Genomic DNA, 15,252 nt, shown 5'->3' on the forward strand with positions numbered 1-15,252 from the left:
GAGATGTGAAAAAATCCCATTCAACGACTCGAGACATTGAGAAAGTGTCGCCAACAACAGCTTAATAAATATTCAGTATATTTAATATAGTATAAAATAGATGTGTGCAAAAATACAAGATGGACAGTTGGAAAATACAGTAACTTGTTTAAATACGACACTAAATACATTCTGTTGTGCATTAGGAGTGTAAAGGCAAAGAGTGCTTATTACAAAACCCAGTGTGCGTCTAAATCTGATAATTAATCAGAAGAAATATTCATATAAGAATTACTAAGCCTGTGATATTATTGAGAAAATGTCACATTCTTTCTGTTTTACGTGAGACAGTGCTTTGCTTTTGGGGCTGCACAGTCGATGAGTCGATAAAGTACATCAGATTTCTAAAAGCTTAGAGAGAAATAAAAAGCTTTGGAATTAAGAATCTGGCTCATTCTGTCGAAGCCTGAAATCGGCAAAGGGAGGAAGACGATCTAACATGAATGTGAACTAGAAGAGCAGCATCCACAAAAGCAGAGGGAGGTGGTTTGATGTTGACTCGAGCTAGTCCCTCTCAGTTCTCCAAGGATTCGCCGTCAGCATCAATATCCTCATAGTCTCGTTGCTCGCTGGAAATGTGCAGTTCAACTGTACTAGACTCTGAACCTAGCAAGACAAAATATAATGGGGGGCAGGGGGGGGGATAACTGGGTGTTACTGCACATGACACCTTCACAAACAGCTTAACCAAATGTGCATGTATTCACAAATGTATTTTGGGAGTTTTAAAATCACCTAAAACCTGCAAATGCAAATCATGGAGCTTGTTTTTAAGCTTGTTTTTGGATGAAAAACAGATAGAAGGCTTTAAAAATGAGTTGAAAATAGCTTTATTGTCCATCAGAGACCCTTGAGTGGGGACACAAAACACTGAGTGGCCTTTTGTATATGAGCCACATGGTGCACAGACACAACTACAAAAAAAAAGTAGAAAATTGTACAAGGTGTTTTACAAAATCATCCCAAAATACATTTAATTTACTTTGAACAGGCCTTTTTTTATTATTCACAGTAACTGTTTTGACTTGTCCAAGCAAGAAAAGTATAGGATCATTAAAAATGTCTCTGATGGTGAATGAACCCCTGACACTGAAAAGGCCGGATGAATTCAGCCAAGGTTAAATCTGGGCTTTTCCTGCTGGGACATTTAAAAACAGCTGTAGTGACAACAGGGCCCAAGTCATCACTCAGTGCTGCGACCCGATGACACATACATGCAAATTTATTAAGTTCTAAAACGTATTCAGTCGAATACAACACATCGCTCATATATATATATAATTAATAGCTTTGCCATTGGTTTCTATGGATGGGTCAGGCATAAGAAAGAAAAATCGATTTTTTATTTTGCAGTTTGAGATATCAAGACTTTTTAAATTTGGGATATTTAGAATGAGGTCAGAATGCGGTGTATAAACTTCAGTGGAAGAGCATATGACTGCCTGAATGAATCGCTTGTAACAGATTAGTGAAATTATTCTTCAGAACCGGTTTCAGAAACAAGGAAGCTCTTTCTCTTCAAGCACATGAACAGTGTGGTAATCAAGAGATTATGTCGAAAATGTTCTGCCGAGCAGAAGAAACCACGCAGGCTTTGAGGAGGTGGCAGCATTCGTGGAATCTAGAATATAGCAGGTAATAGCAGAAAAATAGGAGGATATTCATAATCAAACGATACACCCCCGGGATATGAGGCTCTGGAAGCACAGATAACTGTGATTGGTGGATTTAACTTTTTTCAAGATATTGACGCGATTAACTAAATGTATTATCAACAATATCACTTTAAATCTTAAAATGCTAAAATCTTCCTCTGATTTCGTTCAACTTTATTCTCAAAATGCAAAAGGGAAAATAATCTTCCTCCTCCTGTTTTCGTTCCTATTTCCGGCCCTAACACTCTTCTTTAAAACTCTGCATTAAATAATCCATTAAAACAATGACACTAAAACCTCAGTGTGATGACTTAATACAATAGCAGCACCTTGATCTAAGGACAGACTCTCTGTTCCATCAGTACCTTATACACTTCAGATGTTCCACTCGTATAGTTCATGCCACTGTACTCTTCATAGACTGAAGGAAAAGACTGACTTCTCCACCTCCTCCCACTCCCCAGGTATCAAGCCACAAACGCTGCCATCCTGGGCTGAAGACCAATCGCGAGTCAGTCTCAACTGTCAATCGTCAAATAACTAATTAGAACCAAACCTACTGGAAAAATAATCACTTGAACATACATCACTGTGAATAAAACTACATACAACAGATTTATTTTTATTTGATGTGTATTTCAATGTTTTTGTTTTAAGTTTAGTTCTCATCCGCTAACATGAGCTACACTGCATCCAGCCACCAGGTGGCGATCGAGACTCGAGGGGGAACGTCATCCATCTTTGTGCACAGTCTATGATGAATTATCAGAATTACAGCACCTCACAGAGAGTTATAACTTTGTCCTGCTCGTCCAACTCTGCACCACTGAAACAGTTCAAATTTGATTTAATCACAACAATAGAATCCATCCCTGCTAATGAGAAAACAACGTGTTCCTCAGTGGATGATCTCACTCATCCAATAGACACCTCATTTCAAGAAGAGCCAGTCCAGCCACAGCACCAGCAGCAGCAGCGCGGCAGCTTCACCAGCCCTGATACACAGGCGAGCTGTCAGTGCCACCGAGAGGCCAATTACCTTCTGAGAGGACACTGATGGCGTCGGAGTGGTGCTGCCCGCTGCCCGTCATGCTCTTCTTGGCCTCCTGGACGTGGCTCTGGTAGAGCAGGGTCGTTCCCACCACGGGGTTGTGGCTGGCGCCGTTGGGCACCGAAGTGGAGAGCGAGTCCCAGGGCAGCTCCCTCCTCCGCTGCATGCTGAGGTCGATGTCGCAGCCCGTCCAGCCGTGGAAGGCCAGGGTGTTGAGGAAGGCCTGCATGGGGTTCAGGATTCCCTGGAAGAGCAAAAAAAAACAACCAATCCAGATCAATTCAAGTGTTGGATATTGATCAAATATAAATTCTTTATTCGGTATGCTGATGTGTTATGAACCCACCATGATGAACCATGTGATGAGGGCTGCGTTTCGGACGTTCCTCAGACTGTTGTCATTGATGTCCGTCTGCATCTCCAGGTAGAAGAGGAGGCTCTCGTTGATGATGTTGGGAACCCAGCTGAAACATCGCGGAAACAACAACGTGTGTCATCAGCTTGGAACAAGCTACCAAGCTCTAAAATGTGACTTATCTAATCAAACATGGAGAAGACATCGACGAAGGTTTGGATTTGGAAAGATGACGAGATTCAAGAGCTTTTGCCGATAACGGCCGATGTAGGTGTTGATGTTGCGTGAACAAATGTACCAGTATTTCCACAGTGGAATGTTTGCATCATATTCTGCCTCCTGCATGTTTTTGCCAGACTCCTACCTCTCGCCTGAACGTTGTGGACGTGTCTGACCCCCAAAAAACTCCCAAAATGTCTGAATCCAAGTCCATGTCTGACAACAGCTTTCGAGTTAGAGTTCCTCAGACTGTCCTTACACTGCATTAGCAAAACAAATTCCATTGCTTCTTCCTTGACGTCCATACTCGCGATAACAGAAGTTAACATACCATATAAAGAACACCAGCATCATCTTGAAGAAGCGTATTTTTATATCGTTGGCCAGCTTCCTCTCGTTTTCTGTGTAGATTCCCTGTCGTCCTTTTAGTAAAGATGTCACTGGATTGGAGGAAAAAAGAGAAACGATAATGTTTGAGTGTGTGAGTGAGTGAGAGTGAGTTTTTCCAACAATAATGAGGGCGAGGGGCCGACCTGCTGATAAGGTCCTGTTGAAGAAGATGGGGTTGGCTGTGAGGACGAGCAGCATGGGCGCGTACGTGGTGACGTAGTGAGGGATGGCGTGCTGCAGGCCTTGCTCACAACTGCAGAAAAAGGAGACAGAAATATTTTTTTACAAAAACTGAAATTGTTAATGAGCAGTGGACCATAGTTGATAATTAGCATGGATCATTTCAACTTCGTCAAAAGTCACTGACCTGAAATTCCTAAAATTTCAAGGATGTAAAAACTGGCCCAAGGTTTCAGACACGCTGCTTTTATATTGCATGCTTCTTTTCTGACAGTCGTATCTACAGGAACAAGAAAGAATCTTACTCGGAGATGGAGGGGTAGTAGAGCATGGCCACTCCTTCGACACACAGCAGCACAGCCAGACCCCATGTAATCATGTGGTAGAGGATGATGGTGCTGATGGGGAAAGAAACAAGTCATGAGACTGAGCTCACAACACATGCTGCAGCTCTGTATCTTGAGGATCTTGAGGTTCCTCTTTTTCCCCTTTTTTGTTTCCTGTGCAGAAAAGCATTGTATTGCACCGACTAATATTAAAGAAATCTGATTTTTTTTTAATCCACCTCTAAGACAAAACTTATAACTAGTTCCAGGCGTTTCAAACATTATATTTATAGTAGACAGTGAAGCAAAGTGGGAAAGGGACATTTTTCACATTTCATGTCAATGTCAGCTCAGTGAAAAGCTTCCTGCGTCAGTGGACAGTGGATGTTGGTCCATGGAAGAAGAGGCTGTGAGCACCTGATTCCTGCCGATGTCTTCACCACCAGGAAGACGTCAACAGCGTAGCAGAAGGTCCACCAAAAAGAGGCGCTGAAAAACAGCTGGATCCACATCTGGAACACATCGATCGGACGCATTATCCTGCAGCTTGTAATTCTATTAAGTATGAAATTAGTAAATGTGCCTTGTTTTCCAGATTGGTGCCTCTCAATGTCATGCATATTTCATACTTCAATGTACATATGCTTGTTGTTGAACACATTTATGTGTGAAACCGGGATGCATGATGTGCTTAAAGGTACAGTGTGTAGAAATTAGGGACATCTAGTGATGAAGTTACGTGTTGCCGCTGAATACCCCTCATCCCACCCCCCCCCCCCTCCCCCCCTTCCAAAAATGACAGATAACCTGTGACAGCCTTCAGTTGTTATAAAAACTCAAAAGGTTTTTAGTTTGTCCAGTTTGGGCTACTGTAAAAAATATGGCGGCCTCCACAGAGAGGACCCACTCCTGATGTAAATATAAAGTATTCAAACATAAAGGGTAAATTCTAGGGTGAAGAAAGCAAGAATTTACAATTGAGATGAACACTAGTGGAAACATCACTAGGATTATTTCATACAAAAATGTCTGCTGATAGAACCTTTTCACCTAAATCTTACACCCTGAACCTTTAATGATTTAGTTTTTTCACATGTTCCTTTCCCTGAACTCGGCCACACTTCAGCGGTGTTCAGATCAAATAGTGACCGAACAACCCAATGCTTTTGATCGGTGAATGAAACAAAGGTTTGTCGATATACGTACCGCGCTGCCGACGCAGAAGACTTCAGGCCAGACCTCAGTGTTGTTGGCCACTGAGATCTGGTCCACGATGTTGGGAAGGCCGAGCCACAGCGACGACCTCAGGATGATACCTGGAAGAGGAACACAGCACAGTTCTGGCTTTGGCAGCAAACACGAGTGGAAGAGGAGCAAACACAAACACAAAAAACCTTAGCAGGAGAATTTTCTGGGTTTAATTAAAATTTAAACACTTCAAAGTTCCTTTATTCCCGCAGGTCTCTTTTTCTATGAGCATTAATTAATGAGAGCCCTCTTAATAGCAGCTTTACATCATGGAACTGCCTCCAGGTGCATTTTACAAGGGTGTTTCCATTTCCTACATGAAACTGTTTGTTGCCGATGAGCCATGGAAAACACAGGAGCTCTCCCACAGTCTTTATGGGATGCACGCTGTGTATTTGACTTTTGTTAAAACTGTGCCATGGGTGTAGCACAAGCGAGCACATTACTTCATCTGCCCGAGTGACGGATGATCAAGTTGAGATGTGACACCGGTCGTTAAATGAAGGAGGTGCAGGAATCAGAGGATAAATCCTGCAGCACTTTGTGGATCAATAGCTGCAGCATCCACAGAACAATGCTGCATTGAAATCAGCTGAAGGCCATAAGAGTCACCTCACTGCTCACATGAGAGGAGTGTGATTCTTTTATTACGCAACGAGAAAAAAGCAGCCAAACCTTTGAAATCTTCTTATTTAGTCGAAAGTGAATTAATATGTTGCAGAGGTTGCCTTTATGGTGTGGATACAAGTTTCCATTTGAAAAGGGAGAGTGAGAGCATGTCCTTAAACAGTTCTAGATTGTTTTTTACAGCATATAGATTACATTTCCATGACATGTTGTGTTGAAAGTTCCCTCCTTGTATGAACACAGCAGGTCAGACTCGCAAATGCAGAACAACAAAAGGGTTAAAAACGAAATATTCGCGTGCGTAATTGGGCACAGCCGCATGCGCTCATATGACCCCCTTTATCTTTTTGTTTTGGGGCCCATCGGCTATAGCAGAGGTTTGGACGCGTTACCTGTGCATCCCAGTATGTCACACACGCTGATGATGAACAATATCCGCGAGGAGGACGCAGGCCTCGGCAGAGGATACTGTCCCAGTCTCCTGTAGCCTTTGCGTTTGGGCAGGATTTGGAGCACGGCGAACAGGAGGCTGAGCGCGGCGCTGCCCAGACTCAGAGCGCCGAACAGCACCGGCTGGAAGGAGACCACGAAGTCCGTCGCCGCGTCCCGGTTCGGGCAGCAGAAGGTCTCCAGCCGGGGGGATGCCATCGCGGACCGGAGGGAAAGAAAGAGAGATGAGGAGGAAAAGAGGAGAGAAGTGGTCTACTGTGTCAGCAGGGGAGAGGAGAAACAGAAAAGAAAGGAAGAGGAAATGGCTGAGTCCATGACCCTGCTCCCTCAGAAATCACGGGGCTGAATCATCATGTGCTTTCATTTAATCCCTGCAGTTATAGCTTAGCTGAGCCACAATGCGAGAGGCCGACAAAGGACTGTGTGTGGTAGAGAATAGAGAGATTCGGGCTTTGAGTTGTGTGAAGTGTGAGTCCAGCAGGAGACTCAGTACTTTCAATAAAATAGTACATGAACGTGTCTTCCACTTCACTTGTCCTGTGCGAAAATATACTTAAAGTACTTCAAGTATTAAAGGAGATTTTAAATTCCATGTTCTATGGGATTCAAAAGTCTGAGACCCTTCATTGAGCCCTGGGGAGAAACATGGCTTGTGTGCAAAAACACTGCACACACCATCTGACCACATCCACTCACACCAACACAAATAAGCAACACATCCATAAAGAATAAGGACATTTGCCATTAAAGAATCAGTGTAGACTCTGTAGAGGCCGACTGTATTTTACTATGGCAACACAATAAAGGATTTCATTCATTCATTAATTTGTCCCCAAAGGGAAATTGGTCAAACCAAAAAACAAAAAGCCATCATTCAAAGGCAAAATAGAAAAAAGACACAAAACGAATAGAGCAAATCAAACAAAAGAAATTGTAGGTCAAATTATAAATACAAATATTTAATTAAGTAAGTAATTTAATTTCCCTGATATCAAATTAAATTAAACAAAATCAAATTACATTGCCCCATTTTCCATACAGAGTCGAACTGAGAGACATCGTGGTTTTCATGCTTGGCAGAGACAGTTAAGTCCCAGACACACACACACACACACACACACACACACACACACACACACACACACACACACACACACACACACACACACACACACATACACACACACACACACACACACACACTAGTCTAACTTTTAATTTCCTGTTTCTAATTATTATTAATGCTGGTGACATTTCCTTGATAAATGTGTGGAGGTTTTATTCCTGTGCTTTATTACATAAAGCAGAGGTAATATTATGTAATATAATAATATGTAATAAAGTAAATAATACTTTATTACATAAAGCAGAGGTACACTACTGGAAACTACTGGACCAATAACCACACAACTTGATAGAAGGAAGCTGTATGGATCAGAGAGAAATCTATACGGCTCTGTTGAGCTCTACTGAGTGCCAGTCTATTGAATAAATCTGGAATCTTCTCTCAAAAAACATTTCCCCTCCACAGGGTTTGTAGTGTGAAGCTAATGAGGTGTTTTATAAAGATGTGATTGAAAACATCAGACCAAGTGAATCCACTTAATTTCAGCATGAACAGAAAAAAAAGAAGAGAGTTTCATTTCACCGTTAGCAGCACAACAACCTACTGGATTTTTCCTCTCATATGATGAAGGTTACTCTATCTCTTCAGTTACTAATAAAGCTCTGTTCAGTTAGACACACAAAGGGATATAAGAACTGGGGTTAATGAAAATGCAAGAGAATTCAAAACCAACACAAAATAGTCCTCCTTAAGTTTTTACTCAACCTGCGTCTCTGAAATTCAAGTACGTGTCCCTTCTGTATTTCCCAAAACACTTTTAACCTTTTGACAAAAAACACTGGCATGAAAATTAATTAAACATGGACACTACAGGGGTTTATCAGGCAGTCCATGCCCAACATACTGTATTGCCATCTTTCTGCAGCACGAACCTGAGAAACGAGAATACATAACACATCAGTATCATTACTTAGGTTTCCATGGCTGTGACCAAACAGCTGCTCTCCAGCTGTTGTCCTGAATGAGCTTTGCTAATGAAAGAATACTGCATAGTCACATGCAGTATGCATTGAGAGGACAGCATCCTGGTTTAAATGTTATCAACACATCTCCTTTGGTTCTCTGTGTGCAACAAGCATACTGTGTCAGGGTGAAAATTAAATTAATTACACTGCATACAGTACAAGCAACACAAACGTTTTGTACTAACAGGAGAAAACTTCCGTCAAAGTCGTACACAACACAATATGGATGATGGGTACACAGTTGTAGCGATGGTGGATACTTGTGTATTCAAAACAAATGAGCTGTTAAAAGACACATACATAAGTAACCGTCAAGTAGATAAACTACAGGTCTATTAGAAGAATTTAGATAAACTATTAATATTAGAAGAGAATTTCCTTCTCTAACAGGGAAACTGTCTCTGTTTACACCTTAATCCTAATATAGCTTAAAAACCCAAAGCAAAGAATTAAATCATTTCAACATACATCAGTAGACATTCAATTATCTGAAATAGTTTTAATAAAACATGCACTTGTCAAAGTGTAGGTGTGCTATGTCTTGAAAAACAGCTTCGGATTCCTATCACTTGTGCACATGTACCAACTGTAGGCAAGCCAGCATCTAAAACATCCTCCTGGATGGATCCCTGTGTGAAGAGTCAGGCGGCGGCTCACACAGAATTTGCGCTTCCGCCTCAGGTGATTCCCTGACGTACACGCTGTGGTGACAGACTGCGGTTAGAGTCAAAGATGAATCAAAAAAAGATGAAATTATCAGGTGCACAATTCAGAAAGCACCGCAAAGTAGAGGAGGAGAAGAAATAACAATATAGAGGTAAGAATCAGCCCGATTGTGGACATCATTAATGTTTATTCTTGTCGACATGATATGAAATGCTATCAGTACAGCTGATTTCAGACCCTTTTTATATTTTTTGTTATATATTTTTTATTGTTTTATTAGCTTACAATTTTGTCTCCCTGTGTGTGCATCTGTATACAGTCCAAAAGTTCTTGGGGATGCATGACAGTTTGGGTGTGTATGTTGGGGGGCGCCAATTTGAAATCTCGCCTAGGGCGCCAACATTGCCATGGCCGGCCCTGGGCTGGTCCACATTTGAGGAAGATTTATTCGGAGAAATAAAGCACCGAGGGTTTTCATTATTCAGTGCTACTATTGATGGAGTTTGTAAAGTGGTATTCTAATACATACGCACCTTCCCTGACACGGCACAAAGTCAATTGTGTGGGAAGTTTGTGGCTTGTTTCCAGTGGATTAACAAGTCCCTGAGGAAAAGAGCTGCAGCGTTCACTGGCTGTTTGAAACGTCTGCTCTCTGCTGCTGCCCCCTGCTGGTTAGCATATAACATGATCGTAGCACTCAAAACGTTATTGATGGTACTAACTAAACATTTGGCCAAAAGTGAAATGATAATGATGTTTCACATTATTATTATTATTATATTATATTATTATTGTATCATATCTGCAGTATATACGAATATAAAGCACCAACACTAATGTAAATCAATAATCACATAACTTTATATCCAATATGGTTTCCCCCCTCAAAATAGATAATGTACTTACAATTTCTTCAAAGAATATTTACTTTCCCGCTTTTTGAATAATTCAGAAAACCGTGAATATGCAGATGCTTTGTTTGTTTGAGATATTTAACGGCTTAAAACGTAACAGGACAAAATGCCGCCTGTTCAAGTTTCCACATCAAAAGTAGTTCTGATGTTGAAAAAAAGGTCAAACTCAGATCTGAGGTGAGACACTGTTCGCAAACAGTGAGTTTCATCAACAGCGAAAAAACATCTGTGGTTTGATTCCACAGCATGACAAAAGGTTCTTGGGCAACTTCAAATTTCCCCTGACGGCTGTACCATCAGCTTAATATTACCAATGTGTTCCTTACTTTTCCACATCATTGGCCACATTGTAACATCATCATATATTTGTGCACCAGTCACCACATGTCCACAGGGAGAGTTATAGTTTTCTTACAAATAAATGAAAAAATTATAGTTTAAAACAAATTAGAAATCATATGTCTACATACTATATTTATGGTATTATATAGTGTTCATAAGCCATAAATACAGGAACATGAAAAGTTTTGGCAAAAGTTTTCTTATAAATCTACATCGAAAGACTTTGAAAACAGTCTGTTGTTGCAGATGTTGCAACATTGAATGTACACGTTCTTCTATTTTTGCTGCACATGAGTAGTAACTGAGTTTTTAACAATAACACATGATGCATTGGACTCAGATGACTAACTTCAACCCACGTCCTCCCCCAGCGCCGCCTGTCTCTCCTGCTGCAGAGGATGGGTGTGGATGCACAGTCTCAAGTTACAGACCTGCTCAGCAGGCCCCGCTGCCGCTCCCTCTGCAACTTAATTGGTTGAGGCCCGACCGCTGCTTTCAACCAGCCTGCTTCCTGAATGGCAAGTATTTTGTTTGAGAGGAAGTGACATCACAGCACCAGAGTCCTGCCACACAGACACAGTGGAAACAGATGAGGACACAACACTTTTCAGATGTGCTCTGACTCGCAGCTCAGCCTCCATTCCAAAAAGCCTCTGAGGCGAAACAATGAAAGAGTAAAAACAGATTTTGGAAAAACACAAGGACATGAATATGTCTGCTGGGCACAATGAGACGCCGCGAGACACTACATGTCAAACTGGGACTGTTGTTTTTTCCTCCAACCCTCTGATGAGTGGTGAGTAGCCGCTGGCAGCTGGAGTGTTTTCACTGCTTTACTCCAAAACGTTCAACTTGTCTTTCTAATCCACATTTGTGTTATTTGAAAGTTTGAGACAAAGTAAAGCTTTTGTTTTTATGTGTTTTATTCCAAGATGTGGAATCAGACTGGTCTCCAATTCACGACGCAGCCTTTAATGGACGAGTGCTCGCTCTGCAAAGACTCATTACTCAGGTAAAGTTGGATGATATGCTGTTTGAGGAAACATTTTGCTGTTGCAAAATCATCTGATGTATGAAATACGTGTTCACTCCTTTGCTATAACATGAAATATTTAATTTGTAAAGACGTAACTCATGTGCCTCTGCAGGATTTCTGAATCGACATGTGTTCTGTCCTCAGGGGAAATGTGTCAATCTGAACACACTGGACCAGGTCTCTCCTCTCCATGGGGCTTGTGTACAGGGCCACGAGGCTTGTGCCAAACTTCTGATTGACAACGGGGCAGATGTCAGTAAAGCATCATCATCTTAATATTACCTTTTTTGGTGAATATTTTTTGTGTCTTTACTCGGTAGAAAAACTCTGGAATCCTGCTCTGTAGTCTTGTTCGGAGGAAAATATATAAACTATTTAACTGAGAGTTTAACAAACGTGCAGACACATCCTCGAATGCACAATAACACATTAACGAAGAAAAGTGTTCAGATACAAAGTCCAATTTGTTCACCCACAATTATGCACTGCAAGTCTGAGGGAGGCTAGCAAATGTGGTGTTATAGAAATATAAACAGCGGAAATGATATATGAATATTGCGACTAATTTGTTATCTACATTTATAAGTGTAACTTGACTTATTCTGGATTTTAATTTGATGGTTTTTGGGAGGAATCTTTGGTGAATTATCTAAAAGTACGCTGTCCTCCTTTCAGGTAAACAGATTGACTGTGGATGGCAAATCTCCCCTGGCAGAGGCCTCCGCCCGGGGTCACGTCACCTGTGTAGCGTTACTCCTTCAGCACGGAGCGACTCCCGTGGGGACCAGCCACTCCAGCTCTCCACTCCACCGGGCTGCAGCCAAAGGTCAGGGGGTCGCATTCCTCTGCAATACACGCACAGGATAATAAATGCTGAAGCAGCTCGGCCAGTCAAAACAAAATGCACATGGAGCCAAAACATCAGAAAACAAACTCTTTGAAACAGTGTAAAAAGTATATAAACTACGTGTTATCGTGGCCTACAAAGAAAAACGCCTGCACATTTTTCTCACAAGCAGAGTTCAAAGGAGCAGATTCCTTCCAGCACATCATTTGTCTTTGTGCTGATTCTGATAAAATCTCTCCAGGTCACCCAGAGTGCATCGCTCCTCTCATTCAGCACGGTGCAGATGTGGATCAGCACATTGAACAGCTGGGTTCCCCTCTGCACGTTGCATGTTCCAATCGGCAGCCGGGTGCTGCGAGGAAACTGCTGCAGCTCGGTAAGGAAGCTTCTCACTCGGACCTGTCACTCACGTGCACGGCTCCTTTAGGCTCAAGAGGAAAAGTAACTTGGATCACGTTTTGCAAATGATGTAAAACAACAACAAAAACATGAGACAAATTAAACAAACGAAATGTCTTTAGTCAAAATAAAAGAAACACAGTGTAAATATACTCTGGTTAAATGTACTTACAGGGGAATTCCACAGATTTTATACATCTAAGTCTGTTTACAGGTCATGGAGAGAACTACTGCTTGTGTGAAAAACCCTTTGTGTCTCCCGACGGAGGCTCAGTGAATATAATGAAGTGTCTCGAGTGGGGTTCAGTCTGTGGTCGTGGGTTATAACGTAGATCTGGTTCCACTGCATTCACACTGATCCTCTACTGGAATGTAACTCAGTACATTTACACAAGTACTGTACTTTGGTACAAATTTACTTTGCCTGAGGGAAATATTGTAATTTTTACTTCACCAGTTACAAAAGAGTCATACTTAGCGAATATTTTACACATACAATTTAAAGTTTTTTAATTTAGCTGTTAATACATTACTGATCTGACATTTTAAACAATTTTACTTTTAAATAATATTTGTAGTATACATATTGCAGAGTTACTACTTCTTACTGAATATTTAGGAACTGAGTACTTCCTCCACCACTGCAGAACCATCACATACATGTAGCTAATCATTTGAAAAACTTTAATATGGCACATTAATATAAAAGAGTACACGTTTGTGAAGTACAAGATGGTGATGAATGTAGAATACACGAAAAAATGTACTCAGAGGTTTACGCAATTCAAATTCATGTTGTGCCTTGTTTCAAGTAAAATAAATAGTTCTTTGGTCTTATCTCTTTTAATATTCATGACCTGAGTGAATTCAGTTTAATTAGAAAACACCACCAAGGGTTTGATATGAATCGTAAAGATATTCCGTGCATGAAGTGAACTGTCATAGATCTTTACAGTTATATAACGTGAGGGAATCGTACCTCATCCGCCTCCTCTCTCCTTCAGGAGCCGGTGTGAACCACAGTGTGTCGGGTGACTCGCCCCTGCACATCGCAGCTCGCCTGTCCGACCCCGAGCTGGTGTCTCTGCTTCTCGACCACGGGGCCGACCGCTCCCTCAGGAACCCCGAGGGCAGACGGCCGCTGGACCTCGCGCCCCCCAGCAGCCCGGCAGAGAGGCTGCTGAGACAAGCAGGAGGTATTCAACAAACTGAGCAAGTAGCCTGACGGAAGATTCTCATGGTCTTAACATTGGTCTGAGCTGTGGCTAACATTCCAAACATCTCTCTGTCATGGCTCCCGCGTCTCCCCTGATGATGAAACCCCCCCTCCACCTCAGAAGTGCCTCCTCTAATGCAGATGTGCAGGCTAAACATCAGGAGAGCTGTGGGCAAGCGAAGGCTGGGTGGGATTCATGACCTTCACCTCCCCACAGAACTGAAACACTACCTCCTCTACCATTAAGAACCCTGGGAAGATTTCATACACTGAAAAACTCAACACCTCAGGATCGGAGCAGTTCACCTCTACGTCCATAGGGGGCGGACTTGCACAGTCTTACAGGGAGACGACTACATCATGGCTGATGGTTGAGATGGTCATCGACTGTAATTCTCCTTAGTGACAGACTCTGATGATAAATATGGACTTTATCATGGAGACCTAAAAGTCCTGCTGCAAAATTTGATTATTGAATATTCATAAACAAAACGCATGCGTATAAGAATAAGAATATAAGCTCAGGAGGCCAAACAAAGGTTGCAAAATAAGCTAAAAATAATTATTTTGAATATTACACAACACACTATTAAGCTAATGTCGTTTTTTTGTAATGTCTGGCAATAAAATACTATTTAAATACAATTTACTTTGGACAGTAAATAGATGAGACTTGCTTTTGTATAAAACTCCCGACACGTCTGATACAAGAAGTACATGTACACGATTCCTGTAGAGTTGAATAATGATTCTTCAAGACCATGTGGTACAATTCTACAGGAATCTAATGACCGAAACTGATTGTTACAACACAATCGCTTACACACTTTCATCCACACTGTGACTTTCATGACTAAGACATACAAATGTGCCACAGTGTGTTTATTTCCAGTTGAAAGATGTCAGACATTTTATGGGCCTCTTTCAGACCGGATGTGAAATGTATCAGCAGGTCTTTGTATGATCAGACATGCAGCTAAGTGTGTTTCTCAAACATGATCACAGTCTTGTTACTGAGAAGTTCCTCCAGATAACCAGAAACTGTGAGTCAGCATTCACTGAACACAATCCACCAGGGGTCTGAACTTAAAAAAACCTTTGACTTCCCTCTTTCGTTCCCTTTTTAGTTCCTCTTATTGCTTTCACATGTGTTTTCAGCACTAATAAATAAAGATATAAGACTGGTTCACCACTGAATTTA

General features: G+C 41.5%; 2 protein-coding genes across 2 annotated transcripts; one reads left to right on the forward strand and one right to left on the reverse strand.

Annotated features, from left to right (window-relative positions):
* Window positions 1-65: 65 nt before the first annotated feature.
* Window positions 66-6,844, reverse strand: gpr143 (G protein-coupled receptor 143). Its single transcript, XM_053439472.1, has 9 exons — window positions 6,483-6,844; window positions 5,422-5,531; window positions 4,633-4,727; window positions 4,195-4,287; window positions 3,853-3,962; window positions 3,651-3,759; window positions 3,092-3,209; window positions 2,734-2,989; window positions 66-645 (listed from the first exon to the last, which is right to left on the reverse strand). Exons 1-9 carry the CDS (start codon window positions 6,736-6,738, stop codon window positions 554-556), a joined length of 1,239 nt encoding a protein of 412 aa, XP_053295447.1. The 5' UTR covers window positions 6,739-6,844; the 3' UTR covers window positions 66-553.
* A 4,238-nt stretch (window positions 6,845-11,082) lies between these two features.
* LOC128455699 (ankyrin repeat and SOCS box protein 9) lies at window positions 11,083-15,252 on the forward strand. Its single transcript, XM_053439473.1, has 7 exons — window positions 11,083-11,349; window positions 11,486-11,565; window positions 11,734-11,841; window positions 12,265-12,415; window positions 12,678-12,812; window positions 13,840-14,031; window positions 14,173-15,252. The coding sequence occupies exons 1-7, from the start codon at window positions 11,259-11,261 to the stop codon at window positions 14,295-14,297; spliced, it is 882 nt and encodes a 293-aa protein (XP_053295448.1). The 5' UTR covers window positions 11,083-11,258; the 3' UTR covers window positions 14,298-15,252.

Source organism: Pleuronectes platessa, chromosome 14 (genome assembly GCF_947347685.1).
Source record: "Pleuronectes platessa chromosome 14, fPlePla1.1, whole genome shotgun sequence".
NCBI classification, from domain to species: Eukaryota; Metazoa; Chordata; class Actinopteri; order Pleuronectiformes; family Pleuronectidae; genus Pleuronectes; species Pleuronectes platessa.

Excerpts from the sequence above, each read along its gene's own strand:
- gpr143 (XM_053439472.1), bottom strand. The coding sequence starts at position 6,738 with ATGGCATCCCCCCGGCTGGAGACCTTCTGCTGCCCGAACCGGGACGCG. Across the intron at positions 3,963-4,194 it reads TACTACCCCTCCATCTCCGA|TTGTGAGCAAGGCCTGCAGC; the intron begins GTAAGATTCTTT and ends CTTTTTCTGCAG. Across the intron at positions 3,210-3,650 it reads ATGCTGGTGTTCTTTATATG|CTGGGTTCCCAACATCATCA; the intron begins GTATGTTAACTT and ends GCGATGTTTCAG.
- LOC128455699 (XM_053439473.1), top strand. The coding sequence starts at position 11,259 with ATGAATATGTCTGCTGGGCACAATGAGACGCCGCGAGACACTACATGT. Across the intron at positions 11,350-11,485 it reads CTCCAACCCTCTGATGAGTG|ATGTGGAATCAGACTGGTCT; the intron begins GTGAGTAGCCGC and ends TTTTATTCCAAG. Across the intron at positions 11,842-12,264 it reads TGATTGACAACGGGGCAGAT|GTAAACAGATTGACTGTGGA; the intron begins GTCAGTAAAGCA and ends TCCTCCTTTCAG.